Source organism: Phyllobates terribilis, unplaced genomic scaffold (genome assembly GCF_046119375.1).
Source record: "Phyllobates terribilis strain yellow unplaced genomic scaffold, ASM4611937v1 Scaffold_1__5_contigs__length_1240528914, whole genome shotgun sequence".
Lineage (NCBI taxonomy): Eukaryota > Metazoa > Chordata > Amphibia > Anura > Dendrobatidae > Phyllobates > Phyllobates terribilis.
In genome coordinates this window covers 24,616,402-24,640,534 of record NW_027362761.1, presented here as the reverse complement: position 1 = coordinate 24,640,534, position 24,133 = coordinate 24,616,402, and the positions used below count along the sequence as shown (strand labels likewise).

At 42.3% G+C, this 24,133-nt stretch overlaps 1 protein-coding gene across 1 annotated transcript in view; it reads left to right on the top strand.

Moving 5' to 3' along the window:
• The window catches only part of INSR (insulin receptor), a 145,682-nt gene that overhangs the window by 55,319 nt on the left and 66,230 nt on the right, over positions 1-24,133 (top strand). The window contains exon 2 of the mRNA XM_073659848.1: positions 13,575-14,126. Coding sequence (XP_073515949.1) covers positions 13,575-14,126 — 552 coding nt within the window. The remainder of the gene's footprint in view (positions 1-13,574; positions 14,127-24,133) is intronic.

Sequence of the window (24,133 nt, the reverse complement as noted above, 5' to 3'; positions counted from 1 at the left end):
TGAGCCATGTATGAGTGAGTCGGTGTCATAGAAATTGAGGAGTCGGGGGTTTGGCATACTGACTCCACAGCCCTGATTACATGACTCACACTAGTAATGCGCCCTTTCATTTCAAATAAGCTTTGGAGGCAGATTCTCATGCAGATCAGTGTGTGGCCCAAGTTTCTATGACCTACATGCCCTTGTAGACCGCTTAGGAAGGTTGATCCTACTAACAGATTCTCCTTTAAGGGCTTGCTCACACCAGCGTATACATCGGACGAGTGCTATCCTATCCTATCGGATAGCAATCGGACTAATGTTGTTCATTAGCACTGCTACATTGAATGATTTTTTTCACTGACAGAATCTGTCTGTGAAAACAATCGCATCATGCTGCAATTTCACTTTGAAATTGGATGCCCCTCACCCATTCAAGTCTCTGGGTGCATAGAAAACAATGGACTACACTCGGATGACATCTGAGTGCAGTCCAATTTCCGCGGACTCCCAGAATGGAGAAGATGGAGAAATTTTGTTCTTCATCTTCTCCTCATCCAAGAGAATCAGATCACACTATAGTGCAGGGGTCAGGAACCTTTTTGGCTGAGAGAGCCACGAACGATACATATTTTAAAATGTAATTCCGTGAGAGCCATACAATATTTTTAAAACTAAATACAAGTAAGTGTGTGCATTTTATGCAAGACCAACACTTTTAAAGTACAGTAAGTACCTGCTCTCTCCACAAAGGCAAATTCTTCTGTCCATTCCTGCTGAAAAGTACGATACGTCTCATCTTTTTTTTTTTTTTTTTTTTGCCATCTTCTTCAATAAAAGGGTTTCTGCAATTAGCTAGCTGACTACTTGATTAAAAGGAGGGAAGTTTACTTCCATATGCTGGAGGTGTCCCTGGCTGATTCCATGTGGGGAACAGAGATGGCATATTTGCTCTTAAGGGGAAGGGCAAACTGTACCCCTGCAGGACTGAGTATATAGGTAACTGGCGTCCCCCTAATTGACTGATGGTATGAAGTAAGGGCATTACCTGTATTCAGGCGCTCTCTGACTGACTGATGCAGCTGCTGATTCTTGCCAGTGGAGTTTAAAATGGTGCTGCCGCTTCTAATCCGCACCACAGGAAGCCATCATCCCTATAAGGCGCCCGCTCTACTGATAGCTAGAGCGGAGCTTGAGCGAGCGGAGCTCAGTTGCTGCTACGCTGGGGTGAGGAGAACGATGGCTGACAGTTCGGGAACTCCCTATACCTGCTGGTGAGCTCACCTCCGGTCTGTGCTTAATGAAGACTTGCCCCAGCGTAGCAGCAACTGAGCTCCGCTCTCTGAAGCGCCGCTCTAGCTGTCAGGAGGGCGGGCGCCTTATATCCCGGGTGACGACTTCCTGTGGTGCAAATTAGAAGCGATGGCGCCATTTTAAGCTGTCAGTGGCTGGTAGAGTGGTCACTCGTCTGGAAGCCAGATGCAGCCTTCAAAAGAGCCATAGGTTCCCGACCCCTGCTATACTGACACTCTGATCAGGGTTTTATCAGTGTCATTTGCATAATTAGCCAGAATCTCACATGGAACATGTCTTTGTCCCATGTTCGTTGGTAATGTCGGCCCCTCCCAAAAGTCCTGCCCCGAAGCACGAGAATATCATTATGGCAGAACTAAAAATAAAGATTCTAAAAGAACCACTGGACGGATTTCATCAACGGAGGTATCATTTTACTCAGTGTAACGGCACCCACCTGACAGTGTATGTGGTTTTCTAAGCTCAATCCTGCTGACAGGTGCGCTTTAAATAAAAAATAAAAACTGGTATCTAGTCAGAGAAATCTGGGTGCTTCTGCACATGAGTCGAATCAAGTATTTCTTGTACCACAATCTATACTTTAGGGAATTATTCAAAGACTACACATTTGTTTATATTCTTGTATTGTAATTGAGGGGAGGGTGGAGTTGGAGTTTTACTTCAGAGAACAAAGGGTCCCAGTTTCTGTCCAGAGAGTTGAGTGTCTGTGTTCAGCACTCTGTATAGAAATGAATGGGAGCACCGGAAAAAGCAGAATGCTCTAATGTCTATATTGATGGGATAAAGGACTGTTTAGTACAAATTGTCGTATTTATTTAACCATTGTGAAAAAACTCCTGTATATGCCACGGTGTCTTTGTGTTTGGAGGAACGCTGTGTACTTGTGCACTTTCCTTGTTAGAACAAATAAAGCAGTAGAAAAGTATTCAGCAACGCTGTGTGTAGTGCCAGGCACATCTGAGGGACGGCCTCCTTATGTTCTTAAACATTTCACTTCTATGTTGACGGCTGGTTTTATATTTTGGGCTTATGTGTTAGACGTGCAGGCATTCCATGTGCTGGTGCCTTCAATGTATGGCACCTCCATTTGGCACAGGAAACAATGCATCTAGTGGAGAAAGTCTCAGTAATTGTGTATGCCATGATTTCTTTTCCTGGTGGAAAACTCAAGGAAAAAAACTCCATTTGTGTCAATCTACAGGGTGGGCCATTTATATGGATACACCTAAATTAAATGGGAATGGTTGGCGATATCAACCTCCTGTTTGTGGCATTAGTATATGGGAGGGGGAAAACTTTTCCAGATGGGTGGTGACCATGGCGGCCATTTTGAAGTTGGCCATTTTGGATCAAACTTTATTTTTTCAATGGGAAGAGCATCATGTGACACATCAGACTTATTGAGAATTTCATAAGAAAAACAATGGTGTGCTTGGTTTTAACGTAACTTTATTCTTTCATGAGTTTTTTTTACAAGTTTATGATCACTTATAAAATGCGTTCAAAGTGCTGCCCATTGTGTTGGATTGTCAATGCAACCCTCTTCTCCCACTCTTGATACACTGATAGCAACACCGCAGAAGAAATGCTAGCACAGGCTTCCAGTATCCGTTGTTTCAGATGCTGCACATCTCGTATCTTCACAGCATAGACAATTGCCTTCAGATGACCCCAAAGATAAAAGTCTAAGGGGGTCAGATCGGGAGACCTTGGTGGCCATTCAACTGGCCCACGACGACCAATCCTCTTTCCAGGAAACTGTTCATGTAGGAATGCTCGGACCTGACACCCATAATGTGGTGGTGCAGATAAACTCAGGGAACGTGCCATCTTCAGTGCATAAAGAGGGCAACACATCATCATGTAGCAATTTCAGATATCCAGTGGCATTGATGAAGAATGGCCCCACTATCTTTGTACCCCATATACCACACCATACCATCAATTTTTGTGTTCCAACAGTCTTGGAGGGATCTATCCACTGTGGGTTAGTGTCAGACCAATAGTGATGGTTTTGTTTAACTTCACCATTCACAAAAAAGTTTGTCTCATCACTGAACCTAATGTTCTGTGTAAACTGAGGGTCCTGTTCCAATTTTTGTTTTGCCCATTCTGCAAATTCAGTGCGCCGATCTAGGTCAGTGCGCCGATCTGGGTCATCCTCGTTGAGATGCTGCAGCAGCTGGATTTTGTAAGGGTGCCATTTGTGAGTAGCTAATATCCACTGAAGGGATGTTCGACTGATGCCACTCTCCAGTGTCATGCGGCGAGTGCTACGCTGTGGGCTCTTGCTGAATGAAGCTAGGACAGCCACTGATGTTTCTTCATTAGTGACAGTCTTCTTGCTTCCACATTTTGGCAAATCCAACACTGAACCTGTTTCACGAAATTTGGCAAGCAGTTTGCTAACTGTAGCATGAGAGATGGGTGGTCTTGTAGGGTGTCTTGCATTGAAATCTGCTGCAATGACCTGGGTACTGCGTTCATCAGACATCAACACAATTTCTATCCGCTCCTCACGTGATAACCTCTGTGACATGTCAATGGCTGTAAACAAAGAGAAACTTGTAGATAACTCATGAAAGAATAAAGTTACGTTAAAACCAAGCACACCATTGTTTTTCTTATGAAATTCTCAATAAGTTTGATGTGTCACATGACCCTCTTCCCATTGAAAAAAATAAAGTTGGATCCAAAATGGCTGACTTCAAAATGGCCACCATGGTCACCACCCATCTGGAAAAGTTTTCCCCCTCCCATATACTAATGTGTCACCAACCATTCCCATTTAATTTAGGTGTATCCATATAAATGGCCCTCCCTGTACAGTGTGGGCTAATGGCTGTAACACATATGGCTGAGTGCCTAGGGATATGGAATGTAATAAAAATTACTAAGAGAGGCGCTTCATATTTTATGAACTGATTCTTGAGATACACACATACATGCATGTGTATGTTTTTATTTTCTTATTGTTTATAGGGGTACTAGCAGCCCGAGTTCTGAAACCAGAAAGTTTGGGAAGCTAGAAAAGTGTGCTCTACATAATAAAATCTAACTCAAATTACCCATGCCTATTTACTTTCAGCCTTTTACACGATAAACAACAAAGTTGTCATAATTAATGAATTAGTAAATGGCATTATGGAAAACAAAAATAAAATTTCTAAGATTACAGAGATGTTTCCCAATTCAAAAAGTGAATTGCCCAGGGCAGATCATGTGGAAATCTCTGTATGAAAAACAATTGTATATGTGTTTTATGCTAAAGAATTAATTCGGCTGCTTGGATTTCTAGCACATGCATTACTGTATGATGGAAATCCCTCAATAAAACTTATTTCTGGAACCACTTCCAATTTAAAAAAACAAACAAAACGAATTACATTTCTGCATTCCCCTCATTTCAATACGTATTTCATAAGCAGGTTGATTCTGTGTTGTAACATTAAGTTTTGAGTTAATCAGATAAGAACAAATCAGTAGAAACTGTGTTGGTAATGGCCGAACCAGAGAAAATCGGACTCACCTCAACATTAAGCTCTTTATGTGTTAAGATAGCCAGACATGCCTGTATTGCTACAGATATGTCATGTGGATTTTTCATACCTAAAGCCCAAAGCACTTTACAGTAGAATGCTCAGGATGGAATTTTCAAAACCCAGTTTGAATGTAAAAGACTTTATATTGTTAAACACAGATGGAATTATATTTGTGTGAATGTACATTTATGGGACCACTATTTGTTATGGCCCGTTTAGACGAGCCAATTGGGAATCGAGTGTTCATAGGAATGATTGTTCCCGACTATCAGCATTAACAGGCCAGAAATCACACTACATATGAGCAAAACTCAGATTTGTTGGATGCAATGATTTTTAAACTGGCTTAAAAATCATTATTGGCAACCCATTGCCTCGTGTGAATGTGATGTACTGTCGATATATCATTATATTTTGTGGGAACAGAATAATCGTATTAACAATGTTGGCCAGTGTAAACAGACCATTAAAGGACTGCCAATAGGCATAAATGTAGCAATTGGCAGTCGTTTATAACGGCCTAGTTTGTGCCATGTAAAAGGCATTTCTTGTCTGTAAAATGTTCAAGATGAGTCTCAGCTACTGGAAATAGGAGCCCTGGGTGTCTTTGAACGTGTGTTTTTTTTAAACATTTAATTTATGTTCCCCCAACAAGGTTGGCACAATTCATGGTGGGAAATGGATGCTGGCTGCGCTACCACATTATATAATAAGCTGTTAAATGGCCTATAAAAGCATCACATATAAAGGTGACTTGTAAAATTGGCTTACTTCAACGTAATAACCCTACATAGCTCCTTTTTTGTATTTTAGTTTTTTTTTTTTCAGTTTCGCGAGGTATCCAAATTTCAATAAATGTTCCACACCGCTAGTGTTTTTCTTCTGTTAAAGGGCTCGTCCACTACTCGGACAACCCCTGCTTAGTCCCTATGTTTCCCCCAGTAAAATAACACTTGTACTAGTCTCTGGTGCTGGCCCTGTTCAAGCGGTGTCTGCACTGGTATGCCTGGGGATTGCATGACATTGTCATGTGATCCCTGTGGCCTCTGTGTGCTGGCTTCACTCTCCTCTTCTTCGGTCAAATCACACACCCAGAGGAAGTAGGAGAGATGCCGCAGCTCACACTCCTCCCGATGTCTGATTTGTCCGAAGGAGGCCTGATTGACCACAGGAAAATAACAATGTCACTCCATGCCTGGGAGAGCCAGTGTCAACACCACTATGACTGCGCTGGCACCGGAGGTGAGTATAAGTAATATTTTACTGGTGGGAAACAGGGATTGAGAATGGGTTGTTTGAGTAGTGGACAACCCCTTTGAAGGCCCATATCTCTATAACTGTATGGGGGGATTGAAAAGAAGAACAAAACGGAATACTTAAGGGAGCTGCAAATATAAAGTAGTAAAAATGTTGCTTATTAATGGAAACGTCTCAATCATTTATGTACCTGTTGTAGTGGTTACAAGCACTTGGTGGTTTCTTCCAGATGTGTAACCATGTTCTGCAGGTGTGTTGGAAATACTGTTGTTCTAAGCCATCAGAACTGTTGGTGGAGATGTTGTTTTTCCTTCAGTTTATTCAATCTGAACAAAAAAAAACTAGTTATTTGCTTGTTTGATTATTCATTCTGTGCGAATTCTGCAAATTGGCGACCGGTGACCGAAGAGGGCTGGCAAGAGGTTAAGAAAGGAAAAAAAAACCTGAATGGTAACCTCTGCTGCACAATGACTCCCAGTATGGTCCTCAGCACCTCTTCTTACTGCTGCACGCTGAAAACCCAGACATCCTCACTCTGGACTGGGACTTACAGCCTCGAATAGGCCTGGGATGTCCCTGCGCTTGTCAGCCAAAACGAAGCCCAATCTAAAGTGTGCGTCATGAGGTCACGGCGCATGTCGTGACATCACTTGACTGTAAGTCATGGTCTGAAATTAGTGGCTAGGCCCGGGACATCTCTGCGTGTGTGTTATCAGATTGCAGCGATGTTGATCACAACATGCGCAATGACCTGCACTCTAATGCAGGACTTATGGGTGAGCCTAGGCCCAGAAATGTGCAGGGGTGTCCCTGCCTAGCGTCAAGATGTCCTGGTTTTCATTGCGCGGCAGCAGTAAGAAGAGGTGCCAAAGAGAGAGCGGAGAGGCGAGTATTAGTTATTTATTTTTCCTCCATGTTACATTTATTATGATCTGGGCTCTGTCTAGAACATAACATTCAAAAACCATCACAGCAAAAAGGCAGTCGCATTTATCAACACCAGGTCACAATACTAATGCACTACAGGATGCAGCAGCCCCAGTGCTGGCTTACTGCCTGTTAGCGACACTAATATTATTACATTAGGCGGGCTGCTGAACACTATGTAAGTGCACACCAAGTTCCCCCAGCCAGATCTCAGAGCATAATAGGGGGCATTCAATTTGCAGACAATAAATTCCCTGTGAATTGAATTTCCTGGAAAAATCTGCACATTTTGGCGAATTTGAATCTTGTCAGATATGCTCATCTCCACCGCATGCTGCCGGTGCATCCAATGATTGGATCACGAGCACCCATACTAGTCTGTGAACATCGGACTGCACTCGGATGTCATCGGAGTGCAGTCTGATTACCGCGGACACAGAAAATGGAGAAGATGGAGAAATTAAGTTCTCCATCTTCTCCGCACCTGTATTACTTTTCTCTCATGTGAGAGAATCGGATCACAGTAAGGTGACATTCTGCTCACACTCTGACAGAGTTTGATCCGAGTGACGGTATAATCGGCCTGATTCTCTAGCATGAGAGAATTGATGGCCGTGTCACCTCAGCCTTAGGACAGAACACTGCATAAAGAGAAAAGGGGTTGGGTGAGGCACAATATCTTGTATTTGACGAATAAGCTGGTTTTATATGACTGTTTCCTGGCCATATTCGGAGGACTGTTCAAGGCTTTGGCTGCTGCCATAAAATCCCACTGCAAGTGTAAACCATACTGGTTAGGTTATAGTGGACAACGCTGATGTGGGTGGTGAAGAGTAATACAAAGTGTATTGTCGTGGTGTCATGCAGTAATTGTTGGCAATTCTGTGAATGGGTACACTGTCAAAATCCTTCTGTAGGGTAACCTGATTAGAGGAAGTGACCTTGCCCGGCCTCACCCCAGGTTGCTGCTAGGCACAATGGTTGAGGCTTCTTTGCTTTAGCCAGCATGAGGACATAAGCACAGTCTAGGTTAGGCTCAGTGTGGTCCAGTAACAAGCACCTTTGAACAAGTGTAGTGTTTCAATCCTGGTTTACAAAATAAATCATCTATTTCTCAAAAAGCAGGTAATCTTTGGGATGAAAGGGTGCAGTGGTCACTGAGGGAACACTGAGGTAGAATGAGGTGAGCTGTGTACATTATTTAAGCTGTCAGCCAAACACTAGTTTGGCTGACTACTAATCCTCCATAAACATGCATGCTCGGCTCTATCAAGTGTGTGTATGTGTGCGGTTTTGTTTTGTGTGTGGAAAGAACACCGGAGGTCTTCTTGAAGCTGACCATATACATTAGATAGGTGTCAGCCGACAATCATTCAGCTGACCGCTCTCTCTCGACTCTCCCATATATAGGAACAATGGGCCAAGCTTTCCTGTGATCTCCATGAGATATCCATTCCTGGAATCATCTGGATCAGGTGATTGAATTCCAGCTGCCCAATCTTTGTTGGAGACCCCCACATGCCAAAAATGATTGGTTTGGCTGAATATTATCTAATGTGCATAGGGGCCTCATCTTCTATGAAAACCATTTTTTTTGCATATTGAACTCCTATATGTCTGTCTCTTGTCAGGTAAGAGGTGGGGGGCTCCCATCCACATTAGCTAGTTAGGTTAGACTAAAGCTATTACACTCTTTCATTACCACTGATCGTGTGTTACCGGCCTCCAGCCTTATAATATAATAGATGGGAATGGGAACCAGTTAGCAGATTTATACTGCCGCCCTAAAGTATAAGCCGCTTAAAAACCAGCCCGGCTCCCTCGCTACTCGGTATGGCATTTCAGACACAACAGGTGGTCCGCTGGGTGACTCCCACCAGATTCTCCCTGCCTTATTCAGTTGATTGACAGTTATGGTCCACATTGTTTGAGACTAATGTAATGTGTGTCCTGGCTCTTGCACCACAGCAGATGTCAGGGGAAATAAGGGAGAAAAAACGGATGCGGCCAAGAGTGCATCACATAGTAGTAAACTATAGCACATGGCTCCATGAGGCCAATGCCCACAGGTGGGGTGTACTGTGCATACATGCACCAGAAATAAATGACTCCAGCGGTTTATGGGACAACAGCAAGCGTACTTGCAACCAAATTATCATAAAGATTAAGGAGTCCTTTTCTAATGTTTGTAAGTGTAATACACAACCATAATTTAACATAAAGAAATCTGCAGGCAGACGCCAACTAAGGACTTTAGAAAAGAACATTCCAAAAATGACATGGGCTTGGTTTTAAGACAGGTGTTAAAACATCTACTATATGGTGGTTGGTACGGTAATGTGTGTGACACACAGGTTTGTGGACAAGGTGGTAACAAAGCAAAAAAGTCTGAGAGTACTTGGCAAATGTCTGAAGAATAGACGCCCTTCCACCCGGCCCCCCTCGTTTGTGGGAAGGAAACCCAAGAATTTTCTGTTCTGTTTGTTCCTTTATTCTTGGAATAAAATTCTTGCTTCTGAACCACAACACTTCCAGGTTTTATATGTTTAACGCCAATTGAGTATATTATTGGAGAAATGTTACATGAGTAATATGAATGAGACTTCTCATTGTAATTGGTGTTTTGTGCTAGTATGACTAGCTATGGCTATTGGATCAGCTTTGAACTATTAGTAGGTCATTGTGTCTTATTGTATGTGACAGTCTGCACTGTCCTGTACATAAGCACATACTGAAGTATGTATATCATGTAAGGAAACCCCCAGATAATTTATGTAGCTGATTGATTTTTTATTTCGTTACTTAAAATTTCTTTTATACGTTTCATGGCAGACATTGTAGCAGACTCTTTAGTAAAGGCCTAAATACCGGAGCCGAGGACCTGTAAAGACAGGTAATGTCAGCTGGTTATCATTTAGGTGACTTATACATTGTCTGACCCTTTTTATCGCAATTTAATTTAAGGAATCCTTTGTGTTTAAGTACATAAAGTAATGCATGCATATTTCCTTCTAATTGCTGCAATTTTAAGATGGGGTATTTGGCATTGTGGTTTTGCCAGATGAAACACATTTTTGAAATATGTTTGACTTGTGAATACCGGATGGTAAAACCAAAGCAATTTGCAGCAAAAATAAAAAAATGCATGCATTTGCAGTCTTATATTTATGCACTAAAATCATCATTCATTTTAACAAACTTTGTATAAATCAAAGCAAGATATCTTAGAGAAATCCCCCCCCCCCCTTCCCCTTTATAAGATTTAAGAGCTGGGTTTACAGCAAAGCTGCTCAGTACTTCCGCCATCTTGCTGCTGCCTCTGAACATGTGGTCTTATCCTGAACAGAGAACTAAAACTACAAGTATAAAATAAACCCAGCCTAATTCTGTATGTGCTAAAAATGACCAATGAGAATGTATCTCTACAGAATATGAAAAAAGTTGTGCACTACTTTATATTATTCCCCCTATGTATCCCCTCGGGCCCCTAAGACTTATTGTAAATACCTTCCATTGCAGATACTGCCTGTGAGCGGCGCTACTGGTGGCCGCTCACAGGCATCACGTGACCCTGTCACGACCAAGTGAGGCGTGACTCAGCGCTGTGGTCCCCGCGGTGGATGCTGGGTTGTGGGCGGGGTTACCCGCCGCATCACACCCAGCATCCACCGCGCGCTTTCCCAATCAATGGGGAGAGGCAGATCGCTTGGTGGATGCCGAGTGTGACGCAGGGACGGGGGGTGGGGGTGGGACGGTGAAAACGCCACGATTCCGCAAGATAATTGTTAGTGCTGCAGATTTTTCCGCAATGATAATCCGCAGCGGATTATCATTGGGGAACATGGCAGACCTTCTACCAAGCGTTTCTGCATTTTTTTTATACCCATATTACTTGATCTATATATAGTCATACACACTTAGTTTGGACAGTTGGACGTACATAAGTGAACAAATCCTGTCCCTATCATGAAGTCTTAGAGATATAAACTTTGTTACCTATGAGGCGTAGCTATGATGATTGCCGGAGTTGCTGTTGCACCCAGGCACTAGAGCCTGAGTGGCCCAAAAGGTCCCTTTTGGCCATTATGTGCGGGGCTGTGTCCATTTTGGTGGAATCCAAGTCGGAGTGGGAGTCGGTATAAAATGGACCGACTCCAACTCCTAAAATATATAATAAATTGGGTACAGTAGTATATTATTAGTAGTAGAATATTTTTTCATAAGAATTTGGGAAAGTTATGAAATGTCCTATAAATGTCTGTCCTATTCCTGATCTAAGGGTCTAGACTTTTAGCTGAGATGAATCTGTGCTACAGTAAATTTATCACTTAAAAATGAGCCATGTATGAGGGAGTCGGAGTCATGGAAATTAAGGAGTCTGAGTCGGAGGTTTGGCTTACCGACTCCAGAGCCCTGATTATGTGAAAACCAATACTACTAAAGAACCGTGATAGTTGGGGACCCTGTTGGAGATTTTGTATTGGGGTCCACATGCTTCAAGTTACTCAACCGGTGATTGGATTTCAACATTATGCCTAATTGTTCTAAAAGCTAAAATCCTTTTGGCACCAAGTCGACCTATTTATATTAGACCATATAAAAAAGAAGTAATCGGTGGAGGTCCGAAATCCAATACCCCCACCGATCAGCTGGTTTCAGCTCCGGTGGCTGAATGTGAAAGTGAACTGAGCCAGAAGAACCGCTTTAAGCCCCGAGAGCATTCAGTAGCACCTACCTAATGGCCCCTGAACACCCGTTTGAGAGGTGAACGGATACATGCACTGAACATAAACACAGTGCATCCCTCGTTATAAGAAGAATATACAAAGCTGTTACCATTTCTTTTAAAGCAGCCCTTGAGCGGGTCTTGTATTTCACTAATTAGTCAAGAAGGACGACAACATGTACTTTTGTCCTCTCTTAAAGGGGTTGTCCGGTACTTTTAAAAATATGCCATTGTGTTTTAATGATAAATAGAAGCTTCTTTTTAATTATCCCCTGGCGCTGTTTCTGCCTGTGAGTGGCGCTATCCTTGGCCGCTCACAAGCATCACGTGACCCCGCGCTGATGTCACGACAAGTGAGGCGTGACTCAGCGCTGGGGTCCCCACGTGTTTTCCCAATGAATGGGGACAGGGAGAACGCGCGGTGGATGCCGGGTGTGATGCGCGGGGTATCCCTGCCCACAACCCAGCAGCCACCGGTGGAACGCGGAAGAGGGACCCTCGGCTGCAGCCTGGACTTGTCGTGATGTCAGCGGATGTCAGCCGGCTGCTGCCGGGGGTCACATGATGCCTGTGAGCGGCCAGTGATAGCACCACTCACAGGCAGAAAACAGCACCAGGAGGTAATTAGAAAGAAGCTTCTATTTATCATTAAAACACATTGGGATATTTTTAAAAGTACTGGACAACCCTTTTAAAGTAGAATCAAAATTAAAGAAGCGTTTAATCCAGTTTTTTCCTTCCCTGCACACCCCACCCAATTGTCCATTACACTCTGAACTTGTTATACATGGTGTACTTCCCTGTATTCAGTCTTTTTTTTTTTTCTTTAGCTCCCATCTTTATTCCCAGATTTCACACTTCATTTTATTCCGCTACGCTCTGCTATATATCTCAGGATGTATCAGTATAGCATTACATGACCAGCTAGAGTTATGTCTTTACACTGCAAGATATTCCTGAACAAGCGTTGTTAAAGCTGCTTGTTTCCTGATTATCTTGTTGTGTAAACAGGCTGCTGATTACCTGATGAACGAGCAAACTGTCCGTTCATCAGGTAAAATATTCTTTTGCGCTGTGTAAGAGATGATCGTTCTCAGCAATGCATCGTCCTGTGTAAACAGGACTCGAGCTGTCGAACTCTGGCGGCTTATGTGCACCGAGTCGATCTAGTATAGATAACTTGGTGTGTATTGTTTTGCTTTTGTCTGCCTGTGTAAACAGGCAGTCAAACGACCACCAAACGGCAAAAGTTGAATAATGCCTCCAGTCAGTCCATGTAAATGGATCTGAAGTCTCTGCCTATTGTGATTATCCTTCTCTAAATAAGTTAAAAGATTATAAGTGTACAGTTATACATTTGAAATGTCCTTTTCTACATTACAACTTTGCCACAGGAGCTGTCAAATCATCAGTAGTATCTGTGATGAGAGTTTCTGTCCCCCTTTCTTCACTCCGCTACCACCATATGAAGTGCTTCAGTGGTATAATCCATGCGATTTCACCCTAGTGTTAGTTCCGGGGATTTTAATATGGGACATGTGAAGCTACTTTCAGATTAGCCCATCCATGTGTTCAACTACAGTGGAACTGTACATCTGCTGCAAAAATCCAGGAATCTGCTTTCAATTTCTGTCACAAATACACATTGGATTTTGACACACAAGCATTCTGCTGTGTAAATGTACTCTAACATTTTCTGTTTGGCATTATATTTATTACACCATAGAACCATTTATGTAGTATGGTAAACTGAAAAGAAGGTTGAAATTGTATAATGTATTGAAATTGCATGTACATTTTTTATTTATTTATCTTTCTTTATTCCTTAGTTTGTCCAAGTATGGATATCCGAAATAACTTGACAAGATTTGAAGAGCTAGAAGGCTGCACTGTTATTGAAGGTCATCTACAAATTTTGCTCATGTTCAACACACAACGCGAAAACTTTAAAGGATTGAGTTTTCCCAACCTCACAATGATTACGGACTACCTCCTTCTCTTTCGCGTTTACGGTCTGGAAAGCCTCAAAGACCTCTTTCCAAATCTCACTGTCATCCGAGGTACTCGACTCTTTTTCAACTATGCCCTTGTTATTTTTGAGATGGTTCATATGAAGGAGATTGGGCTACACAGCCTGATGCATATAAACAGAGGCTCTGTAAGAATTGAAAAGAACAATGAACTTTGTTACCTCTCTACTATTGACTGGTCGAAAATCCTTGACTCTGTTGAGGACAACTACATCCAACTCAATAAAGATGACAAGGAAGAATGTGGGGATGCGTGCCCCGGTGCTTTGAAAGGAAAGAACAGTTGCCCGTCTACCGTCATAAATTCTGTTTTTGGTGCACGGTGCTGGACACAGGATCACTGCCAGAAAAGTAAGATTTTCTTTTTTCTAATAGTTGTGAAACTTGTATTGAACATTTGATGTTTTTTTTTTCCAGGCCATGGTTAAAACTGTAGGTAGATTAGTTATTTTTAGTACACTGATGTTTTTCCTCTACTTGTTTAGCATGGCCATTCTGGAACATCCTTTTATGTTTTTAAGAGTGTTCACTTATGTTTTTTTTTTTTTTTTTTTTTTTATATATAGGATCCATTGGGAGACTTTACATTTGACACATTGAAAAAATCTATGTATGGCTGTCATTAGAAATCCCTTAACAGACATTTTTCTATTTTTTTTAAAGCATGCCTAGGCAAAAAGTAAAGATGGTTATCTTCCATTTCTCAGGATTAAAACCTGACTGCATTGTGCTGGCCATCCCTGGCCTGGGATATAATATACCATATTTTTTGGACTATAAGATGCACTTTTTAGCAAGGAAAAATCTTGCTAAAAGTGTATTTGCCTTATAGTCCTAAGACACATTTCTGCGTTCAAGGAGAACGCGGACTCTTTGTCCTTCCCGATCACCGAGAGAGCTCTTCTCTCTCGTCCTGCTGAACAATCATCTATCTGATTGGTGCAGAAAAGGAGAGAAGGTGACCAGGAACTGCACAGATGCTGCACGTAAGTAAGGTGTGTCCTATAGTTAAAAAAAAAAAAAAAAAAAAGATTTAATTCCTTAACCCCTTAATAACATCTGACGTACTAATACGCGTCTGTGCCCTGGGACTTAAGAGCCAGACCCGTATTAGTACGTCATCGCGATCGCGCGCGCACACAGGCTGTGCGGGCGCGATCGCCGCCGGGTGTCAGCTGATTGTCACAGCTGACACCCGGTACTATGTGCAGGGAGCGGTCCTGCACCGCTCCCAGCACATTAACCCCCGCGATGCTGCGATCGAAGTCGATCGCGGCATTGCGGGGGCAAGGGGAGGTGATCGCCGATACTCACCTCCTCTTCCGGCTTCCAGCGCAGTCTGCAAAGGCTTCCCGGGTGTTGCCATGATGACCCGATGTCGTCATGACAACATCCGGGTCACCAGAGAGCAGGAAGATTGCTTGGACATGCGCAGTGCATCTCCAAGCAATCTTCACACTGTGCACTTCTGACAGCCTTCATGGCATAGGGATGGTGCTCCATTCCTGTGCCATTCAGGCGATCAGAAAAAAAAAAGTGAAAGTCCCAGAGTGGGACAAAGTAATAAAGTGTATAAACTGTGTGAAAGTGGAAAAAAAAAAAGTGCAAAAATATTATAAAAAAATAATACACCAAAAATAAAAATATAATGTACCCATCAATAAATATTATTATAAAAAAAAAACAATAAAAGTACACATATTTGGTATCGCCGCGTCCGGAACAACCTGACCTATAAAACTGTTCCACTAGTTAACCCCTTCAGTGAACACGGTAAAAAAAAAAAAAAACCGCAGCAAAAAACAATGCTTTATCACCATACCGCCAAACAAAAAGTGGAATAACACGCGATCAAAAAGACGCATATAAATAAAAATGATACCGCTGAAAAAATCATCTCGTCCCGCAAAAAACAAGCCGCCATACAGCTCCATCAGCCGAAAAATAAAAGTTATAGCTCTCAGAATAAAGCGATACTAAAAAATATTTTTTTCTATAAAATAGCTTTTATTGTGTATAAGCGCCAAAAACATAATGATACAAATGTGGTACCGCTGTAAACGTACTGACCCGAAGAATAAAGCTACCTCATCAATTTTACCACACGCAGAACAGAATAAAAAAAAAAAAAAAAAATTCCTGAATTGTTGGTTTTTGTTTATTCTGCCTCCCAAAAATCGGAATAGAAAGCGATCAAAAAATGTCACGTGCCTGAAAATGGCACCAATAACAACGTCAAGTCATCCCGCAAAAAACGAGCCGTCACATGACTGTCTGCCAAAATCTGGAAAAATTATAGCTCTCAAAATATGGCGATGCAAAAACTAGATTTTACAAAAAATGCGTCTTTTAGTGTGTGTGACAGCTGTCAGTCATAAAAACCCCATATGATTCTGGCATTGCTGTAATCACACCGACCCGAAGAATAAAGTCGTCTAATCACTTATACCGCACAAGGAACGGCGTCAAAAATAAACTCTAGGGTTAGGGCTGGGTTTGGGGCTAGGGTTGTGCTGGGGCTAGGGTTGTGCTGGGGCTAGGGTTGTGCTGGGGCTAGGGTTGTGCTGGGGCTAGGGTTGTGCTGGGGCTAGGGTTGTGCTGGGGCTAGGGCTGGGGTTGGGATTTTTTTCAAAAGTAAGAAAAAAAGATGACGATATGGCGACTAGTGTTGAGAGCAAGTGCTCGCTACTTGAGTTTGCATCGGGTGCTCTGGTATGCATTGAGTATCGTGGGTATTTGAGTGACATGCTCGAGTCTCTGCCCCATATGCTTCGCGGCCAAAAAACTTTACGGGGATTGCCTGCCATGCACGAGCGATCCCCGCATGTTTTTTTTTGGGTGTCTAATAACCGTGAAACATGCGGAGCAGGGACTCGAGCATGTCACTCGAGCACACGCTGTACATGGTGCATACCTGAGTACCCGATGCAAACTCAAGTAGCGAGCACTTGCACTCAAGAATAATGACAACTTATTCAATATGATGACCTAATGTAAACAAATTCTGTGCCGTACCTCTGGGTTCAAAATGTTCACTATACACCTTAATAAAATCCTTGAGGGGTATAGTTTCCAAAATGGGGACACTTGTGGGGGAGCTCCACTGTTTAGGCACATCACGGGCTCTCCAAACGCGACATGGTGTCCGCTAACAAATTGAAAGAAAATCGGCTCAAATTGTTAGCGGACGCCATGTTGCGTTTGGAGAGCCCCTGTGTGCCCAAACATTGGAGCTCCCCCACAAGTGACCCCATTTTGGAAACTAGACCCCCCAAGGCACCTTTCTAGATGCATAGTGAGCACTTGGAACCCCAGGTGCTTCACAAATTGATTCATAAAAATGAAAAAGTGTTTTTTTTTTCACTTTTTCATTATTACGAATCAATTTGTGAAGCACCTGGGGGTTCCAAGTGCTCACTATGCATCTAGAAAGGTGCCTTGGGGGGTCTAGTTTCCAAAATGGGGTCACTTGTGGGGGAGCGCCAATGTTTGGGCACACAGGGACTCTCCAAATGCAACATGATATCCGCTAACAAATTGTCGGCTCAAATTGTTAGCGGATATCATGTTGCATTTGGAGAGTCCCTGTGTGCCCAAACATTGGAGCTCCCCCACAAGTGACCCCATTTTGGAAACTAGACCCCCCAAGGCACCTATCTAGATGCATAGTGAGCACTTGGAACCCCAGGTGCTTCACAAATTGATTCATAAAAATGAAAAAGTGTTTTTTTTTTCACTTTTTCATTATTACGAATCAATTTGTGAAGCACCTGGGGGTTCCAAGTGCTCACTATGCATCTAGAAAGGTGCCTTGGGGGGTCTAGTTTCCAAAATGGGGTCACTTGTGGGGGAGCTCCAAAGTTTGGGCACAGAGGGGCTCTCCAAACGCAATGTGGTGTCCGCTAACAATTTGAGCCGATTTTCCATTCAATTTGTTAGCGGATACCATGTTGCATTTAGAGAGTCCCTGTGTGCCCAAACATTGGAGCTCCCCCACAAGTGACCCCATTTTGGAAACTAGACCCCCCAAGGCACCTATCTAGATGCATAGTGAGCACTTGGAACCCCTAGGTGCTTCACAAATTGATTCGTAAAAATGAAAAAGTGTTTTTTTTTTCACTTTTTCATTATTACGAATCAATTTGTGAAGCACCTGGGGGTTCCAAGTGCTCACTATGCATCTAGAAAGGTGCCTTGGGGGGTCTAGTTTCCAAAATGGGGTCACTTGTGGGGGAGCTCCAATGTTTGGGCACACAGGGACTCTCCAAATGCAACATGATATCCGCTAACAAATTGTCGGCTCAAATTGTTAGCGGATATCATGTTGCATTTGGAGAGTCCCTGTGTGCCCAAACATTGGAGCTCCCCCACAAGTGACCCCATTTTGGAAACTAGACCCCCCAAGGCACCTATCTAGATGCATAGTGAGCACTTGGAACCCCAGGTGCTTCACAAATTGATTCATAAAAATGAAAAAGTGTTTTTTTTTTCACTTTTTCATTATTACGAATCAATTTGTGAAGCACCTGGGGGTTCCAAGTGCTCACTATGCATCTAGAAAGGTGCCTTGGGGGGTCTAGTTTCCAAAATGGGGTCACTTGTGGGGGAGCTCCAAAGTTTGGGCACAGAGGGGCTCTCCAAACGCAATGTGGTGTCCGCTAACAATTTGAGCCGATTTTCCATTCAATTTGTTAGCGGATACCATGTTGCATTTAGAGAGTCCCTGTGTGCCCAAACATTGGAGCTCCCCCACAAGTGACCCCATTTTGGAAACTAGACCCCCCAAGGCACCTTTCTAGATGCATAGTGAGCACTTGGAACCCCTAGGTGCTTCACAAATTGATTCGTAAAAATGAAAAAGTGTTTTTTTTTTCACTTTTTCATTATTACGAATCAATTTGTGAAGCACCTGGGGGTTCCAAGTGCTCACTATGCATCTAGAAAGGTGCCTTGGGGGGTCTAGTTTCCAAAATGGGGTCACTTGTGGGGGAGCTCCAAAGTTTGGGCACAGAGGGGCTCTCCAAACGCAATGTGGTGTCCGCTAACAATTTGAGCCGATTTTCCATTCAATTTGTTAGCGGATACCATGTTGCATTTAGAGAGTCCCTGTGTGCCCAAACATTGGAGCTCCCCCACAAGTGACCCCATTTTGGAAACTAGACCCCCCAAGGCACCTATCTAGATGCATAGTGAGCACTTGGAACCCCCAGGTGCTTCACAAATTGATTCGTAACAATGAAAAAGTGTTTTTTTTTTCACTTTTTCATTTTTACGAATCAATTTGTGAAGCACCTGGGGGTTGCAACTGCTCACTATGCATCTAGATAGGTGCCTTGGGGGGGTCTAGTTTCCAAAATGGGGTCACTTGTGGGGGAGCTCCAATGCTTGGGCACACAGGGGCTCTCTAAACGCAACATGGTGTCCGCTAATTATTCAAGCAAATTTTACAATCAAAAAGTCAAATGGCGCTCCTACCCTTCCGAGCCCTACAGTGCGCCCAAACAGTGTTTTTTCCCCAAATATTGGGTATCTGCGTGCCCAGGGGAAATTGCACAACAAATTTTGCGGTCCATTTTTTCTTGTTACCCCTGTGAAAATAAAAAAAACTGGGTCTAAAGTAACATTTTTGTGAAAAAAGTTAAATGTTCATTTTTTTCTTCCACATTCAAAAAATTCCTATGAAGCACCTGAAGGGTTAATAAAGTTTTTGAATGTGGTTTTGAGCACCTTGAGGGGTGCAGTTTTTAGAATGGTGTCACTTTTGGGTATTTTCTGTCATAAAGACCTCTCAAAGTGACTTCAAATGTGATGTGGTCCCTAAAAAAATGGTTTTGTAAATTTTGTTGGAAAAATGAGAAATCGCTGGTCAACTTTTAACCCTTATAGCTCCCTAACAAAAAAAAATTTTGGTTCCAAAATTGTGCTGATGTAAAGTAGACATGTGGGAAATGTTATTTATTAACTCTTTTGTGTGACATATCGCTCTGATTTCAGGGCTTAAAAATTCAAATTTTGAAAATTGCAAAATTTTCAAAATTTTTGCCAAATTTCCGTTTTTTTCACAAATAAACGCAAGTGATATCGAAGAAATTTGTCCACAATCATGAAGTACAATATGTCACGAAAAAACAGTCTCAGAATCAGGGGGATCCGTTGAAGCGTTCCAGAGTAATTACCTCATAAAGTGACAGTGGTCAGAATTGTAAAAATTGGCCCGGTCATTAACGTGCAAACCACCCGCGGGGCTTAAGGGGTTAATATAATTCAATTCACTATAGGATGCAGACAAAGTTAGAAAACAGAAAATGGTAAAAATATATTTTTGTATTAACTAAATCTTCTCTAATGATCAGCGAAGTGTACTTATGTATATGGTATAGGGATAGAATAGAAACTTGCATATATTGAACAGCTAGTACTCTAGGAATCTGTATGTCAGGGGAAGACAGGACTGGGAAGCTATGAATCACTTTACAGTTCTCTCCATGAGTGTAAACTGTGCAGCTATTCTTACAGCTGTGCTGTGATCAGATAAGTGCTGGGTGGGTGAGGGAGAACTGTGCAACTGTGAACAACTGCATGGTTCCCTCAATAGCTCGGCAGAAGTTTTTTTCATAAACACCCTTCCCAATAGGTAAAGCACTCCAATCCAATTTACAATGAAAATTTCACAATGAATGCATAGTTAAAATTCCTACGTTATGCATTTAGTGGGTATGTCATTGACTTAAAAAAACAATGCCCACCATGGATTCCTGCTGTTCTGGCACGTCAGGGACGCTACAAATGTGACAATCTATTCCAACCAAAATTTCACTCCAAAATACAAAATAACGTTCCTTCTGTTCTGAGCACTGGCGCGCTCTCAAACAGAATTTTCTGACCATATATGGAGTCTTGCGGCTTTCGAAAGAAATATTGTAACAATTATGTTGTCCATTTCTCTCCTGATAACCCTTGTGAAAATTAAATGGTTGAGGCTAAAGCAACCTTTTAGTGGTAAAAACATATTTTTTAAGGCCCACTGTTAAGATTCCATGAACACCAAGCCACTAGATGAATTCCTAGAGGGGTTTAGTTTCCAAAATGGTGTCATTTGTGGGGGCGGTCTCTGTTGTTTAAGCATCGCTGGAGCTCTGCACATGCGATTTCGCTTCCACAATCTCTTCCAGCCAAATTTACACTCCAAAAGTCAAATAGTGCTCTCTCCTCTCCAAGCCCCTGCCATATGTCCAAGCAGTAGTTTCTGAACATCTATGGGATTATAGGCATCTTCAGGAAAAATCGCCAGCAGATTGCGCAGTCCATTTTTCTCCTGGTACCCTTAGATAGATCTATAGAGATATATACCCTTAGGGCGGCACTTCCACAGGTAAAATAAAAGCACTATTTTATTTCTTTTATACCATAAAACCTGACATACAAAGATAACAACCTGACGCGTTTCTGGCATACTAGACCCCCTTAATCATAGTGCGTTTATTTTACCTGTGGAAGTGCCGCTCTTTTCATTTGTCCACTGTTGCTGAGCCACACCAGCCGGAGCCATGGCACACACCGGTTTTCCTCTCATGGATTTCCAACTCACAAAGCGTGGTAGGCTCTGATTCCTTTTTCAACATATATACCCTTAGTTAGATTTAAAAATTACATGTTTTTTCCCTTCTACTTTGCATTTAATTCCTGTAAAGCAACTGAAGGGTTAAATTTCCTGAATGCAGCCTTGAATGCTTTAGAGGTGTGCAGTGTTTAAAATGAGGGTCTTGTTTGAGAGGCCTATAGGTCAGAAAATCCGCTACTTCTTCAAAAGTGAAGAAGGTCCCTAAAATAAATAACAACTGGTTCTTCACATTTAATTGGGAAAAAAAAATTGCAGCGAAAATTTTAACCCTTCTAACAAAAAAATGTTCAAAAGCGATGCTGATGTAATGTAGGCATGCAGTAAATGTTTATTATCTATTTTATGCGGTATGACTAGCTGCACACTGCCTTTTTTAGACGCTGGCTCAGCTGCCAAATTTTTCCCAGGTGAAGCAGCTTCAGGAAAATGCCAGCAGTCATTTTCCTGAAGTGGCTTCACAGGCGATATTGCTGTCATTCTTGCGGCAGCTCCACTGCCATCATCTTTTATTCCTATACTGTGAAGTCTAGATTGGGCAGCTTCCAAGCCACCTGAAGAATGAGCAAGTCACTTCTTTAAACAGCTTCAAGGTCTCTGAACTCTGAAGCAGTTAAAAGACGTGACACCAGATGGAACATGTGCACAGCAGTGTCGTTTTGACATTGCTGTGCAATTATGCTCATTTTATGGGGCTCTTTTTCAGGTTGAATCCACATCGGATTTGAAAAATTTGGTGACAACTGGCATCTGCTGAAAGTGGTGAAACCCCAGTTCACACAGTATGGTGGAAGATCTAGCCAAAGCGAAGTCTGAACAACCCAAATGTTCTATTTCCCAATCCAATAAATCTGTGTTTGCTGGTTTTCCATTAATGTTTCTTATGTAATTGGGATTAATTCACCGCTTATTGTTAACGCAAAAAGTGGAGACCTTGAGACAACTATGACGTCTGAACGCCCCTAAATTAGATGTTTTTCTCAAAAGTAATGGTACAGAAATAACCCTGTACCAAATAGTCTTCCCTGAGGACCTCTGCAATGTGAACATTTGAACTTCCTCTAGGTCATTATTGTGATCACATCTCTATCTGCTCTGGTCTCCAGGAAACTGTAGCCTTTAAATATAGTCGAGTTCAATGGAGCTGCGTAGCATGTGCCGGGTCAGTTTCCTGTTTGGGTTTTGTGATATCCGATTAATGACTTCCTATTTGAGCAGTACACCTTTGGGAACAAAACCTCTTGCACTAAGCAGGGGTTATGCTTTAATTTTTAACAACTGTTAAAATTGCAGCAAGTTTATTTTGTGTGGCTTTTTTTTTTTGTTCGGGGGGAGAGTGGATATTACACAAAAATAAGACCCTAATAAATATAACGGGAATTATGCATTGACAATCCACTGCGTTGTACAATATAATGCAAGTGAGCAGGGTCTGAATATCTGATTGAGGCTAAGTGCCCACGATGCAGAAATGCTGCATATTTTTTCCGCTTCTCCCTGGCAGGAAAAACGCATGCGGATTTTACATGCGTTTTTCCCGCCAGGTAGAAGCGTTTGTCAAGCGTCTTTGCATGCATCTCTGCATGCGGGTTATCAAGCGCTTTTCCAAGCGATTTTAGCATAACTTAGAAAGTGCTTGACAACTTGTTCACACTATATAAATCCATGCAAACGGCATGGATTTATATAGTGTGACCAAGTAATAGTTAAAAAAAAGAATAAAATGGTAAATAATAATAATGAAAAAAAGATTATACTTGCCTTCCGATGGCCCCCGGTATTTTCTCCGCTCCGTTTGGTCTGTTGTATGGGTCGCGGTGGTGTGAAAGGACCTGCGATGACTTCATTGAGTCATGTGACAGGTCACGCGACTGCCGATGTCGGCGGTCACGTGACCTGTCACATGACTCAATGACGTCGTCGCAGGTCCTAAGACCACCACGACCCATACAACAGACCAGATGCATCGCTGAGGAGACCGGGGGACATCGGAAGGTAAGTATAATCTTTATTTTTTATTTTAATTCTTTTTTTTTTACAGGTTCTATGGTACCAGGGTCTGGAGGAGAGTCTCCTCTTCTCCAAACCCGGGTACCATCCGCACATAGAATTTCTTCATATCCGTTTGTGCAAATGTGCTGACACGGATATTAAGTGTTTCAATGCAAGTCAATGGCGGCAATTACGCTGCGTGTCCGCAAAATTAATGGACATGCTGCGTATTTTTCCGCAGTGATAATCCGCAGCGGAAATTTCCGAACCATGTGCACAGCACATGCGGATTATCATTGGGGACCATGGGGCACGTATTACCAAGCGTTTTCGCTGCTTAAATTCCGCGGCAAAAACTTTTGAAAAACGCATAGTGGGCACGCAGCCTTAAGGGCACTCTGTGGATTTTATTGCATGCCCTCAAATCCACACAATTTTTATTTTGAGTGTGTTTCTAAACTCCAATCCCTGCATTATAAAGTACATTATATGTATACTTAGATTTAACTTTGCATGTCTAGTAATCTTTAGTCTACAAAGTAGTACAAACTAAAGTAAAAACCACCTCCTCCAGCCCCTTTTAAAATGTAGATCTTGAATTTGAATAACCTTTCTACTGATTTTCAGTGGGAAAAAACTCCTAATGTGCACATGGTGCTGTTTTTTTCCGTGTGTGTTGTTTTTTTCAGTGTTGAAAATTCTTTAGGGATTTTTTTTCCTGAAGAAAGGTCCAAATTTAATATTTAAC